The 14,244-nt window shown below is 43.8% G+C and overlaps 1 protein-coding gene across 1 annotated transcript; it reads left to right on the forward strand.

Moving 5' to 3' along the window:
• Positions 1-3,555: 3,555 nt before the first annotated feature.
• On the forward strand, positions 3,556-11,509 carry LOC120837153 (long-chain-fatty-acid--CoA ligase-like). Its single transcript, XM_040206370.3, has 3 exons — positions 3,556-3,612; positions 5,724-5,996; positions 11,255-11,509. The coding sequence occupies exons 1-3, from the start codon at positions 3,556-3,558 to the stop codon at positions 11,507-11,509; spliced, it is 585 nt and encodes a 194-aa protein (XP_040062304.3).
• The last annotated feature ends 2,735 nt before the right edge of the window (positions 11,510-14,244 follow it).

Consider the following 14,244-nt stretch of genomic DNA (forward strand, 5'->3'; position numbering starts at 1 on the left):
CTCTTATTAACGTATATCTTTGGAACAACATAACTAATAATAGAGCTTTCACATACTATTTCGTGTCCTGTAAAGATGTTTGAGAGATTCCCAAATAACGCGTTACTTTCTGAAGTATATGATATGTTTTACAGATATAGGCAATTTGAAATCTTCTTCGATGGTGTGAGGTGATGCCGTGCTCACAGACCAAAAACTTGGGTGCGTGGCTTTTGCCCAAGTTCAACCGGGCAACCCTTTGTGTAGGCACACTAGACTTCTCGGCATGACACTTTGGATCGTCAATGCCTTACTTGAACAAACTTTGTAACAATAAAACAGCTATGCATTCCTCAAAAACTCAATAAATAGCCCAGTTGCCAAACTAAGGTTTTAATCGTAATGAAAAAAAAAAAAAAAAAAGAAACGTATAAATATTCTCTTTAAACGAGTTTTAACGTCACCTCCAACACCAAAATGTTGACCGTCCGCCCATGCATTCCCCTCGAAATTTAGCGGGGAAACTGAAATAGTGTTTAGGTCACGTGATATCAAAAATCTCACGAAACCAATCGCCACCCCTCAAAATTTGGTAGTGACCAGACGTCAACCCCGCTCAATTTGGTAGAACAATGGATGTCACAAGACCTGTACAACTTCAGTTTCCTCGCTAAATTTAGTGAGACAATTCAAGTGTTGTGACCTAAACACGACTTCAGTTTCCCCGCTAAATTGAGCGGGGAAATTGACGTCCCGATGACCTATACACGCATTGAGTCAACCCGCTAAATAAAGTGCGGAAGTCGATGTCGCGTTACCTAATCTCCAATTCAGTTTCCCCGCTAAATTTAGCGAGGAAAATCGACGTCACGTGGCCTATACAACAATTCAGTTTCCCGGCTATATTTAGCGTGGCAATATGTCCCCAGACACACCGACTCCTTCTCCTCATCGCCATCTTCGCTTCTCGCTCCCTTTCTCTCCCCCTGTCTTCCCTCTCCTACGCTGTCTTCCCCATCTGCCTCCTCCTTCTTATTTATCCCTCCCTTATTTTCCTACAACGCCAGCTCTCTCATCTCCCCCTCCCCTCCTACTTTCCTCTGCTTGGTCATGTGACACAGGAACTCGTATTCCCCGCTAGATTAAGCGGGAAAAATACGTCACGTGACTCACGCATTCCAACTCCTCGTTCTTCTCTCATAACTTCTCTCTTCCACCCCTTCCAATCCATCTCAACCTCCTACAATGCTCCCCTCCCCATCTTCTTCTCTTCCCTTCCAATCTCCTCCCACCCCGTCCTTCCCCTCCCTCTTCTTTCTATCCTCTTCCTCTTCCTCCCCATTTGCCTCCCTTCCCCCCCGTGACGTATCTCAATTTCTTCAAAATTAATAAAACATAGGTTCTTCGCTCTCAAAATTTCTGTTTAATGACTTCAGAAGAATTGGAGCAATCGGTCCTAAAAACTGCAATTTATAGGACTTAGAAGGTAAATGTCGCTGCCAATTTTTCTTTATTTTAGATGTTTCCTACAAGAAGTTTCTTTTTTTATGAAACATGAAGTCGTGACAATAGATCACTCATAAAACTATCGTCTAATGAGAGTTTAGTATAATGTTGCAATAAGACGCAATAACCACTTTTTCTATCTCTGTATTGTCAGGTTCGACAAGAACACATCAGACGTACACAACACGACATGTCGAGAGTTGGAATGTTATCACTACGCGCACTACTTATGGTTTAACATCCATAACATATACATTTCCATCACTTCTTAATAAACATGCGAGTAAACACCTGAATATTAGTAGGCAATCAGAGAGTATATGCTGCTCTTTGTTAGCTGAGTACTTTTAATGCTTCGTTGTTTACTTGTTTCTTTTGTTGTTGCTTGAAATATTTTTTTCCGTTTGTTGCCGTAATGTGTAAAGAAAGTAAAGGCTCGCCAAGTTGCAAGTGTATCAGCTCTTTGCCTGGCCTTCCTCTTTGTGTATGAAACGGAAAAAGATATTATGCATTATTATTAATGCAGCGTACAGAACGAAGGGAGAGCATTAAAAACATTTAAGCATATTCTATCATAGAAATGATCGCCACAACTGAAGCATTGCATTAAATCTAATTATAAATCTCTAATCACCTGTGACTCAATGTGAAACAAATATTGCCGTTTGTTATATCACAGGTAAAACGCGCAGAAATAGTTAACGGATAACCTTTTGTTTTGTTTCCCAGGAGCTAATGGTGGTGGGCAGCTGGCCGGGATTTTTCTCAGTGTCCGCATTCCAGGATATCTCGGACACGTCGTTTCAAGAGGTCTCTGTGCCTGACACCAGGAACGAAATAGCGGCGATATGCTATTCCTCTGGTACTACGGGATCCCCCAAGGCCGTGGAAATCACCCACTACAGCTACATTGCTGGGATGATGTCCCTAACGTAGGTGTTATAAGAGCAAGGAATTTTGTTTTAGCCACTGCTGACGATTTGTCTGCAACTGCTGACCATTTCGGTTTTTTTATGTTTGCGTAACGTAAGTCTGTTAGCATTATAATTTATATTGACTCTGCCTTTAACGTGAAACGTTCTTTGGCTAGGGGTTCGGCATTTTGTGAAGCCCAGATAAAAGCGTGGCCGCGAGGCTCGACACTGATTGGTTGATCTGTGGAGAGGAGGAGTGAGGTGCTCGAAGCTGATGGGTTAACGGGGATGTCATGTGACCAGACGGATAGGCGAGGAGGAGTGGGGTAGGCAAGGAGGAGCTCGACAACTGTGCGCGTTAAGGGGGACGAACTCGAGAGTATCTGGAAGTCTCGGCATGATCACCAGGTTCATCAGCCCGGTTGGCGGTAGTATCACCTCATTATTATAAAAACAACTATCGAGTGTACACATGGTTCGTGTAAAACTATCGATGAAGTGCGCCGTGAACGTAGGTGTCTGACGTCTGGAAACTCAGAGTATCGCTAAACGTGCGCGATGTTGGAACGTGTCACGTATTTAGCACAATTGCGTAGCAATTGGCCATAAGTTTAAAATGTTATAACTCTGAAACTGCGACTGTTATAAAAAGTTAAGAAGCTGAATTTTTTCTACCTCTAATGAATTAAGTCATATTACAATCTTTCGACTACATTATAAAAGCATCACTCTGCGCACTGTTCGTCAGAAGCAACAGTGTCTTTTATACAGTCCGAGCTCTACCTTTTAGCTCGACAAACAGAAATAATCTTTACACCTTTCATATATTTTTACACTTTGAGGGACACTTCGAAAGTAATGAGACTATTTCACGTAAGCTTTTCGTCGTTTAGATACATCATTACCTATCAAAGCCGATTTTATTTTCCAGAGGAACGAGTAAAAAATGTAGCCATGTGTAAACAATTTCACTAAATTTATCAGGCTCGCGTGAGCCAAGTGAATCAAAATACCTAGATTTTATTTTTTGCCACTCCATTGCAGGTCATCAAGAATTTTCGGTGCCGGCGATGTGTTTTTAGGTTGCGAGTCAATCACGCACGCCTTCGGATTTTTCTTCACAATGTTTGGGGTCTGCACTGGAACAACCACAGTAATGTGGAAGCCGGATGCACCCATGACGGAAGTGGCCGGGGCCATAAAAAGACACAAGGTACGCGCGCCTGTAGTTTTCTTCATAACTGCTTTAAAAGGGGTTGAAGAAGAAGAAAAAAGGATTATTTTAAGCGAAAAGCGACAAATGTTTTAACTATAATGTGTCCTAAGCGGACCTACATGATGTAAAAGGAGTCGGAAAAATCGGTTTCTGCACATAGGAAGCTCGAACTTTAAGTGATTGAGCACTGAGCAGGTGTGTTTTTCCGTACGAAATTTCAGAACGCAGTTTTTTCCCTGTAAGAAATAAGAGCAAAAAACTTGGCGAAGTCAAATTTGGCCGCGTTTGCGGACGATCGAGTTAGCGCCACTATTTACTGGTGGTGTCATCTCCCGGTAGGCGCGGTGAGCAGACAACAAAGTGCGTCGTCCGCTCACTGCGCCTATCGGGAGATGGAGCCAGAAGTAAATAGGCGTCAATAACTCGATCGACTGCAATTGCGTCAAAACCTGACTCAGACAAGTCTTTCGCTTTCATTCCTTACAGGAAAGGAACTGCGCCTTCAAATTTCACGCGATAAAATTAACTTGCTCAGTACACGCCCGGTTAAAATTTGAGATTTCTATGTGGAGGCGCCGAATTTTCTGGTTCAATTTACAGCGGAAGGTCGGCTGAGAACGCAGAACCTGCTGAGTCCATACACCTTCTTTATCACTCCACAGCAAATCAGACTGAGGCATTATCCAATAAAGACGCCGATGAACGAATCACAAGACATGAAATATGAACATCAACAGCCAGCCCTAACCTTCCCATGCGCACGGGCTCATAGGAAGGTTAGAGTCACGTGTCGAGCCCGATCGAAGTGAAGATGAGAAGGCAGTCAAATTTTAGAGAGAGAAGGCGTGGAAGAGGAGGAAATTTTCTTTCCCGTTTTGGACAATGGTTTGCGCTACCTTCGAGTATTTAGAGACTTTAGTTGAAACATGTGGGAAACCAGGCTTTGCCTAATATTTCACTGAAACAAAAGCAGCAGATACTTTCCAGACAAAAGTTCGAATAAAATGCGGACAACTTAGGCGAAATAAGACTTCATATCTTCGTTTACACCCAACGTGGTCGTAAAAGAAAAATAAAGTTCTGACTCCTCACGGAGCGTTAAAATATATGTTCTTTACATGCTTGATGACGAAACTTCAATGTGCATTTGAGATAAGTCATTTGTAATTTCATAACAACCTACACAATTCGAAGGAAAAAAAAACGTATATTTTTTTCTTCCGGCAGTTTAATATTTTAAGAGCTGCAGTAAACGTAAAACGTCGGTGGTTGTCTGCAGAGGACGCTCAGAACTAGCTTCCATTTGTCTCATACGAAGAACACAGATGTTCATTGGGAGGAATGCAGGATTTTGCGCGTTGAACGTGCATCCCACCCAACCAGGACGGTTGTTCTTGGCAGACGATAAGTAGAAGCCATACTCCGTGTCATTAGTTGCGTGCAGTACGGGCAAAGTCAACGCCAAGCGAGGGAAGAAAGGGAAAACGCTAGGAAGGCCGGGGAGGAGGAGGAGAAAAACCTCCTCTCTAACGTGCCTAGTGCTCTCTGTTCAACACCAATTACTGCTCTCGCCCTCCATTTCCCTCCTTTCCTGTCCCGCAATCTCAGTGCTCCACCCCTTTCTCTCTTCGCCTGGCGTTGCCTTCGCCTGCACTGCACGCAGCTAGTGACACGGAGCATACAGTTAATGAACAAAGCCTGCGGCTTCCTCTATTCGCGCACGTCGCAATAAAGCGACATTGTCTTGGCTCTAGCCACGAAGCATGACATTAGGGAGTTCAAGTAAGATCGTTCCGATGACTCTAATGGCCTCTACCCAATATTCAGCCGGCACTTTCCTGCGTGCATATTATCGCTATCGGGTATTATCGTTGTCAGAGTTATCGGAACGACATGTAGTTAACCGACGGATCGAAGACTGCAGGGTGTGGATTACTCAACCCGCTCCTCGCTCCTTGATTGGTTCTTCGAGGTTCCTACCGGATAATGCCGCTCTCTGATTGGCCACGTAGCGGTAATGCGCTTCTTAAGTTTTCGATGACAACGGAGAAGCTGTATACTTGTTTTTTAATAACGTGTATACTAATAATTTCTGTCCGTGTTTTCAGATCACAGCTGTTGTCTGTTTTCCCTTCATGCTACGCAAACTCTCCGAGCACGTTGAACTCACAGGCGTTACCTTGGATACGGTGAAAAAGATCTTATTCACCGGAGGCTGCATTCCGACCACACTGGGCAGGAAGATCCGTTCCCAGTTCTCCCTCGAATGCTTCCGGAACATGTACGGCCTCTCGGAAGCGCTCAGTCCCGCCTGCATGCCGTCTTGGGACGAGACCGACTGCAACAACATCGGCTTCCCATCGGGCTTGGTGCAGCTGAAGGTGAGCTCGTAGAAGAGCCGTAAACGTGTAAGCGCGGCGGGCGTGTATACGGGGTGTCCCATTTGACGTGCACGGAGCTTTAGAAGAAAAGAAGTGCTCTCCAGGAACGAAACCAACTGTATGCCCGTCTGGTGTGCTGGCTTCACTGAATGAAAGAAAATAATCCCGCTTTTACGAGAAAGCTGGCATGTTACGCACGCGTTCAGGGTAATATTAACGCCAGAGGGCAGATTTTAATTTAGAAACGAATCCGAAAATAACTTCTATTTTGGAGTTAATAAGGCGTTCTCGTAGGTCGTTTTCGCCGTCCCGCAACTTTCTCCTTAAATTGCTACAAGATCCAGGACTCCGCCGGCAAAGCTAGCGCCACGCATGCGCAGTGGCGGCGTCTTTGTTCCGAAGAGCGTAGCGGAGGTGGGAAAACGGACTACGAAAACTCCTTAATGTCTCCGTATGGACGATAATTTCGGTTTCACTTCTAACTCATAATGTGTCTCACAACGTTATAATTGAGCTAAGAAAGTTTTAGCGCAGCATTAATTTTTTTGACGTACGTGTCAAATCCACACACTTAAAATATTTGTTATATAGTTCCACGCTAGAGGGGTGTAACTGTATATGACATCCTGTGTTTTTGGATAGCTTGAAAACGATGTCAGAGTTTTTCATATGCTAAGAGATGAGACCTTCCTCTAAAACTATGTTGGTTACATTGCCTGTTTTTGTGATTGTGGCGTCTTTCGGGAGCCTGCGTTATCGCAATTTGAATTAATAAAAAGACGAAAGACGTTTACAAATCCCTGTAATGCGAAATTAGAGCGCAGCTCTCGAGGAGGAGGAGGGGGGGAGAACACGGAGGGGAGGGTCATTTCCCTACTCCTTCTCCGTACACTCTCCTCCATTTCTCGAAGAAGAAGCGTGACGTTACACAAGATTGGTGGGTTGGGCGATGTAACAGGGACAGACAGTGGCGAACCAACTTGGTTTTGAGTGGGGGGGGGGGGGGGGCAAACCAGACCCCCCCCCCCCCCCCCCCCCCTGGGGTCGCATATTTTTACTAGTGATGGGCCGAACTTTTGCCGAATTGCAAATTCGGCGCAACTTTTGCCGAACTTTTCTAAAGATTTGGCAATGATTCGGCAAAAATACACTGTTAATAGATTTAATATTGATATTTATTTTTTTCTTAACATAAATAGAGCATGTAGTGCCTATTGACACATTTATGACTAAATAAGGTGATCTTCTACAAGATAATTGTATCGATGTCGTTTTTGTATGTTTACTGGCAATTTTAGTCTTTGCTTGCAGAAAATGGCTTGACAACGAGGTTGGGTAGCCGGCGCAGTCACGAATCACGCTAGGAGAGTTTTGATTTTGAGGCTTCATCAGCGCACTCATGCAAGCGTGTTTACATTGTTAGAATGAAGACAATCGCTGCGTTCTTACTTTCTCTGGGAGTCACCGTTTCATGCGCGAAAACGAATGCAACGGTTACTAAGCCTTCGCCAGAAGAGATAACAATATTGTAAATATGCATGTTTTTCGATTTGGAGTCACTTGACGTCAGCTTTGCATGAAAGTGTGCGTTCCATATTCGCAACGTGCCGTTTTTAACCTTTAAAATTCCGGTTTCTGGTGTTAGGACACACACGGACGTTTAGGAAGATGGGGAGAGTTAGGAATGTCGGATGTGCAACGTCAAGGGCATGACAGTTCTGTGTTTAGTTTTATGCAGATACATGAAAATCGCGAAATAACGCGAACTAAAAAGCAATTTTATTCTGTTTTGGCACAAACTACTTGTGAGCCGAAAACAGGATTGTTATAATGTTAATAATAATAATAAAATTAATAATAATAATACTAATTTTATTTGCACATACTGGAAGGTGCCCATGTGGTGTGCGGGGCTAGACAGATAGGTGCAAACCCTTACGCACAGCGCCTGCCAGCCAGACTTGTACGTAGTTCAACTACTTTACTCAAGTTACAGTAGTTTAACTACTTTTCTGGGTAGTTTAGTAACGTTTAATTACATTTCTATTTTGGTAATTAGTAGTTTAACCCCTTTTCTGAGTGGCTGTTTTGCCTATCAACAGAGATAAGATGTTAGAAGTTCAGCTGATATTTGCAGAGGGGGAAGCATGGTGGCGTAGAAAGGGGGGGGGGGTGGAAAAAAGCAATTTGGATAGTCCAAAATTCCCCAAAATTTTAACCAACCCCCCACTGCAAAAGACACTGCTATAGGACGCGAAGAACGAACATACACGATGTAAGAGAGGCCGAGTAACTGGGATTACCGCCGAAAACTAGCGTTTCTTTGTATACCGAAGCTTAAGGAGACTTGACGCATTTGAAAAAAGGGCTTGTCCCCGTTTTTCCTCAATGTAGAAATTCTTGCCCACTACAGGAGGTATACACACTACATCCTCACTCAAAGGAGGTAACAAAGCGCAGCGCCCGCCCTGAAGTTGATCTGCTGGTCCTCTATAGTTTGTGCTGTCTTTCGAGACGTCATTTTCTCTGAGTGAAGAAATGGCGGCTACAATACCCATACCAATAAGTGCCTTGTAAGTTGATTGTGTTAAATGGTTCGTCAGCGAAAATAAAGCAATTACTCTATGGCGTATTGATTAACGCAATTTCCAAGAAAAAGAAAAAACTGATGCACCTCCGATTTCCCCTGAAGCTATGCACACCGGCATGTTAAAGAAAAAAAATAAATAAACGCTGTATAGGGATTGAGAGGGCATTCTGAAAGAGTGAGTTAAAAAGTACTTCTACTTTACTTTGGAAGTACATTGTATTTATAGTACTTCACTTCAAGTACATTGAACCCAAAGTACTTACTACTTTACTTGAAGTACATAATCTCTCATTAAGTTTGTACTTCCAAGTAGTTTTTAGACGTACATTAAACAAACACTGTAAGCAATCAAACGCTGTCTGCAAAATTAAGCTCAGGCAGTGCTAAACCTCAAAGGTGAAATGATATATCCGCAGTACATCCTTGACCAAAAAGAAGTACACAACAATTAGGCATGCAGAAGCAGAACCAGCTATTAAAGTGTTTCTGTGAAAACACAAGCCGCTTTATATTCGGCTAGCAGAATTTCGCTAACGCATCAAAACCTTTGTAAGTATTTCCTTTTTAGCATAGAAAAAATAAAAGCAACTTCAAAAGTAATTTGCTCCCTTTTTACGGTAATTAGTAATTTACTTAATTACTTTCCATTTCAGTAATTTCTACTCTACTCAAATTACTTTTGAGGCTAATACTCGGTAACTTAACTTAATTACTTTTTTTGAGTAGCTTGTGCATGTCTGCTGCCAGCCCGCCACCACATATAAAAAAAACACAAATAAATGTGCAGAACATACACACTACAGAAAGTACGTAAAAAGGAAAGAAAGGAAGGGAGAAAACATGTATAAAATTATGACGAGGATGCTAGCTGCATCCCATACATTCTGGCAAGCTCTCATGAATCTGCACCGTTTGACGGCAGTGGGCTCCGCAAACTCAGCGTAATATGAGGCAGTTGTCAGTCAATGTTTCAACTACCTCGTTGCATCAATGGAAAGGTCCAATGAAAATCACGTTATCCAGAATGCACCGCATCATTTGGCACTTGCGCAGTGGACTGCGTAAATAACTGGTCGATCTTCTCTTCTTGAGGCAGAAAATATTGAAGAGAACCACACTCGCAAAAACTCACAAACGCAAAGTTACCACGTCGCCTACTCCACACCTCGCCGTAACCACTGGTTGTAGTAAACTGTACGATGGTAACCGCGCGACTGCGCGGAGTCCATTTGCGATCCATGACCCCATCGCCTTCGTGCGCATGCGCAGACATTTGCCAAATTTCTGCCGAATCTTTGCCGAACTTTCTTTCAAAATTTCGGCATGTGCGAAACTTTGCCGAATCTGAAGTTCGACAGATTCGGTCCATCACTAACTTTTAGGGCTTGTGTGTGTGTAGGTGTTGTAAAATAGGGAAAGGGGGGAGAGGAGAGGGCCAGTTGCGTATGCGCACCAGGCTCTTTGGTCACTGTCTCCTTTTACGGCGCAGGCGATAGACCACCTAGCAACGACGCTCCCGCCGGATTGGCTGCTCGCCAACGCGCGGCAACCTAGATTTCGGATTCGGACGGCGCGTGTATCACTCGAAGCGCGCTAACCCACGCCCGCGCGTGCGTCCAAGCCGCTTCGCGGCGACAGTGTGCGACTGCTAATTACAAAACTATTCACCCACTTAACCCCCCCCCCCCCCCCCCCGTACACACCGCTTTGCGGCGTCCTGTCGGCAACCTAAGCCCTGCTGTCCCCCATGCACTTCCGTAAATACAGTCCCCTATGATTTAGTTGAGCGATGTTTCGTCAACAACATTCGTTTTTTTCAGTGTTAATCGTAAAAAAAAAAAAAAAATGCCGTAAATATTGTTAAATGCCTCAACAAAACAAAATGCTCGAGGAAAAAAAAAATAAAAGAACTAAGCCAACATCATGGATAGAACCCGGGCCTGATACGTATGAGGTAGACATCGTACCACTAAGTTATACTGCCGCTTCGGAAACTCGCATTGTATCCGCTGCCTATGTTGACGGCGGCAGCGCCTATCTCCACGAACCAGCCAATCCGGCGTGAGCGCCGTTGCTAGGGTATGCATCGCCTGCGCGTTAAAAATATCCCGGCGTGGGTCGTGGGGCGGTGCCCTTGGTATTCCTTGGGCGCCGCCGGCCAGTGTTTGCCCTCCCAGTGGCGGCCGTTTCAGGGGGGGGGGGGGGGGGGGGGGGGTGGCAAAACACATACCTTGCCACCCCCACTCTGAGAACAGGGGGGGGGGGGTCAAGCGCCCCCCTTGCCCCGCCTCCCCCGGTTGGTACGCCCATGGGGACAGAATTAAAAGGAAACTTTAAAGGGGTGCATATGTAGCAAAGCTAACACCTCCTATAGAGAAGAAAGCCTAAATCCTTTCCTGCATCACTAATGAAGGTTATCCCAGGCCGCATTTTGGCCAACAGTGTCGCGTCAGCGTTCGGCAGGAATTCGTGTCCAAATAGTGAGAACAGGACTCCTAGCCTTACGCTGGCGCCGTATAGTCGTGTCACAATCTCTGGCCTACGGTGGTCTTCGTTAGTGAGGCCGGAAAGCACTTAGGCTTTCTTACTGAGGAGGTGTCGGCTAGGCTAAGTTGCGCGAGCTACCGCCCAATACAACACGGTTCGCCACTGACATTCATCCACGCAGGTTGTGGACGTGGAAACCGGTCTGCCAGTTGGTCCGTACAGGACAGGAGAGTTGCACATCAAGGCTCCGACCGTCACTCGCGGCTACAGCCGTAAAACAGGAACCGTTAGCGCAGTCGACGAAGGTGGCTGGTTGGCATCTGGTGAGGACATCGGTTTGAAAAGGTTCCCTATTCGAGCCGAGAGACCGGCAAATAGTGCCACTGTTGTCGCATGTGGGCAGTTGAACACGCACAGGAAAACAACTGATCAATAGCCCCTCCCAAAATTCAGTGCTATCTGGTAGCTGAAATGGCGGTTTAACTTCTGCCATACTGATGGCGGCAATGAACCTGTAGACTGCTGTATTTCGTTGGGCACCGTCACTTTCGCAAGTAAACGGCCAACAAGAATGTGCTCTTCATTCCACAATTCTTTCTCGATCATCTCTTTCAGTGTCGATGGCCACAAACATGCGACCAGTCAGAACGAAGCGCCAACCCAGATAGGCGCCTTGATAAAGTTATATATATCAACTTCAAGGGGCTTTAAGTTGATGTTGTGCTACTAACAAATTAACTGGGCCCCAGTTATAAAAATGAACCCTCACGCAGCTCTTGCATTCAATTTCTGCTTGGAACGTGCTAACGTCTCGAGTGTATAGGCCTCGAATCCTGAGCTTAGGAGTATCTTCAACTTGTTCTTTCAACAGTAAACCGAAGGCCGCCATCATTTCGGCGTATATGCCATTTTTCAGATGATGATGATTGTGATAAAAGTGGCCAGACTGAATTTCGGAAAGGGTCTATTGCTGAATTTCCCAAGCACCAACATGAATGCCGGGAACGTAGATATATGCGCCGCGCGTGCTGGAATCTGCAGCATTAACTGTTCAAAAGTGAAAATGTAAAACAAATGGCACTTCTCACTTTCGCCCTTCCACGCCTTATTTTGATTCTTTACTTTGAATATTTTACATTCATAAGTCGGATGCTCGCAGCGCGTGTATCTACGATCCCAGCATACAGCTTGGTGCTTGGGTTATTCAGCGAAAGGTCTACTAAGGTGAATTGTTCTGTATACAGGGCTTACAATTGCCACTTTGCAACTGAGCGGTAGAAAACGCGACGCGAGCTGGTGAAAAAACAAACAAAAAAATTTGAATAATGAAAACTGTTTTTTTTTTTTAATTTGAAGTTCTAGTAACTGTGCTGCATATGTGAAAATAACAAAAATAATGTTTTTTTGTGGTATTATCTTTCTTAGTTTTATGAATATCCTGGAAACAACATTATACAATATTAATACGTGAATTTGCAAACACGACAGGCGGTTTTGAAAGAACCGAGCACAATCCATGCGGCCGGAGTTAGGAACACTTGGTGCACGAATCCCCAATTTTAAGGGTTTAAAAACACATATAGTAGTTTTACACAAAAAAAAAAAAAAATCCGACGCACGAACATTTCTCGAGTTTTTATGTCCGTGAGAAAAAGGCAGCCAAAATTGAAGTTGTGAAAGAAATTTTTGGAGAGTTACTTAAAACAATGCCTCGCAAAAAATTTTCTGTTAAACTTGTAAGGACCTGTAATATCTATGAATTGAGAAAGCCTTTTATTCAACTTTTTTTTTTTGTTAATAAAAACAGCTCTTCAAACTTGATAAATACAAAATACGTACTTATGCGGAATGTTTATTTACACGTTTTAACGACGTGTGCCACCGAAAGCGCCGCTGTTGTAGAAGTTTTTCGCGACTGGTCCAACCATGGTCTTGTATACTGGTAATGCCTGCCCAATCGCCGGCCTACGGCGAGGCAATTTCTGCCAATTATGGCATTGTGTCCGCCATCCACATATTTTGCAATATGCTGACGCCATCAAAATGGTGTCATCCATCTATGACTGTGAAATGATCCTCGAGCATGTTAATGCTGTGCACCATTGGTGTTGCAGCAATCTGTTAACACTAAATTCTTAGAAAACTGTAGTAATGTCCTGTTCTAAGAAATTGGAAATCATAAGTTTCTGTTACTATCTTGAGAACCTACCTCTGCGGGTTGAATGCACAGTAGATTTAGGAGCATATATTGATTCATCATTGTCCATTTGAAGAACATCTTTCCAGCATCACGCTAGGTGTTATTTCGAGAATAACGCGTGAATTTCCTTCGTCAGCTTGTATATTCATTTTCTATTTTTCATTAGTACGTAGCAAGCTTGAATTTAGTTCGGGCGTTTGGAATTGTATTGGTATGGGCAAACCAGGCAAAAATCGAAAGCGTACAGAGACGTTTCTTTCGTATTATTTATGATCGATACATTGGTCGCAGTGTTTATTATGAGTATAACAGGCTTTTACGACGATGAGGCTGTACTAAACTAAGCTCCAGAAGACTTGAGCGCGATCTAGTATTTTCGTATAAATGCGCTTATTGTCGAATTGACTGTTCAACTCTCACATCAGCTATTAATATATATGTACCGCGAGTGCTTTTGAGGGTAAATCCCACTTCCTCAGTTTAAAAAAAATCAGCCTTTCCAGGCCCATAAACCGCATCCAACATTTTTAAAAGAGGTTCAATACAACCAGCATCGACATTTTCAACTCACGTGGACAAGCGTTTCGGCGTCCAGTGACTGATATTTAACTGTTACCCAGTTCCTGCTCCCCCATAATAGATATAATTTGTTGCAGGTGCCGTAGATCTCTTGTGCGTGCTATTTTTGACTATGGGCATAATTACTCAGGCTACTCGCTGTTCATGAGCACGGAAAATAAACAAACGTATGAATGAATGAATGAATGAATGGCGATGCGGAGGCAAATCTTAGCCGTGACATCACGAAAGGAAACCATAAAAGGGCGACACTGAAGAATCTCGGCGCTAATAGAGACTGAAATATGACCTAAGAAGCTTATTTAAGCAGAGGTATGTAAATAAAAACACAAACATCTATTGGGTATATTTCAGCTGCTACATGTCTGAGACATTTTTAAACAAAATCCTAC

This window comes from Ixodes scapularis, unplaced genomic scaffold, assembly GCF_016920785.2.
Source record: "Ixodes scapularis isolate PalLabHiFi unplaced genomic scaffold, ASM1692078v2 PGA_scaffold2__306_contigs__length_199485367, whole genome shotgun sequence".
NCBI lineage: Eukaryota > Metazoa > Arthropoda > Arachnida > Ixodida > Ixodidae > Ixodes > Ixodes scapularis.

What these genes read in the sequence shown, in the direction of transcription:
- LOC120837153 (XM_040206370.3), top strand. Translation starts at nt 3,556, where the DNA reads ATGTGGAAGCCGGATGCACCCATGACGGAAGTGGCCGGGGCCATAAAA. An exon ending in GGGCCATAAAAAGACACAAG is followed by an intron (nt 3,613 to 5,723) that starts GTACGCGCGCCT and finishes CCGTGTTTTCAG; the next exon opens with ATCACAGCTGTTGTCTGTTT. An exon ending in CGGGCTTGGTGCAGCTGAAG is followed by an intron (nt 5,997 to 11,254) that starts GTGAGCTCGTAG and finishes TCATCCACGCAG; the next exon opens with GTTGTGGACGTGGAAACCGG.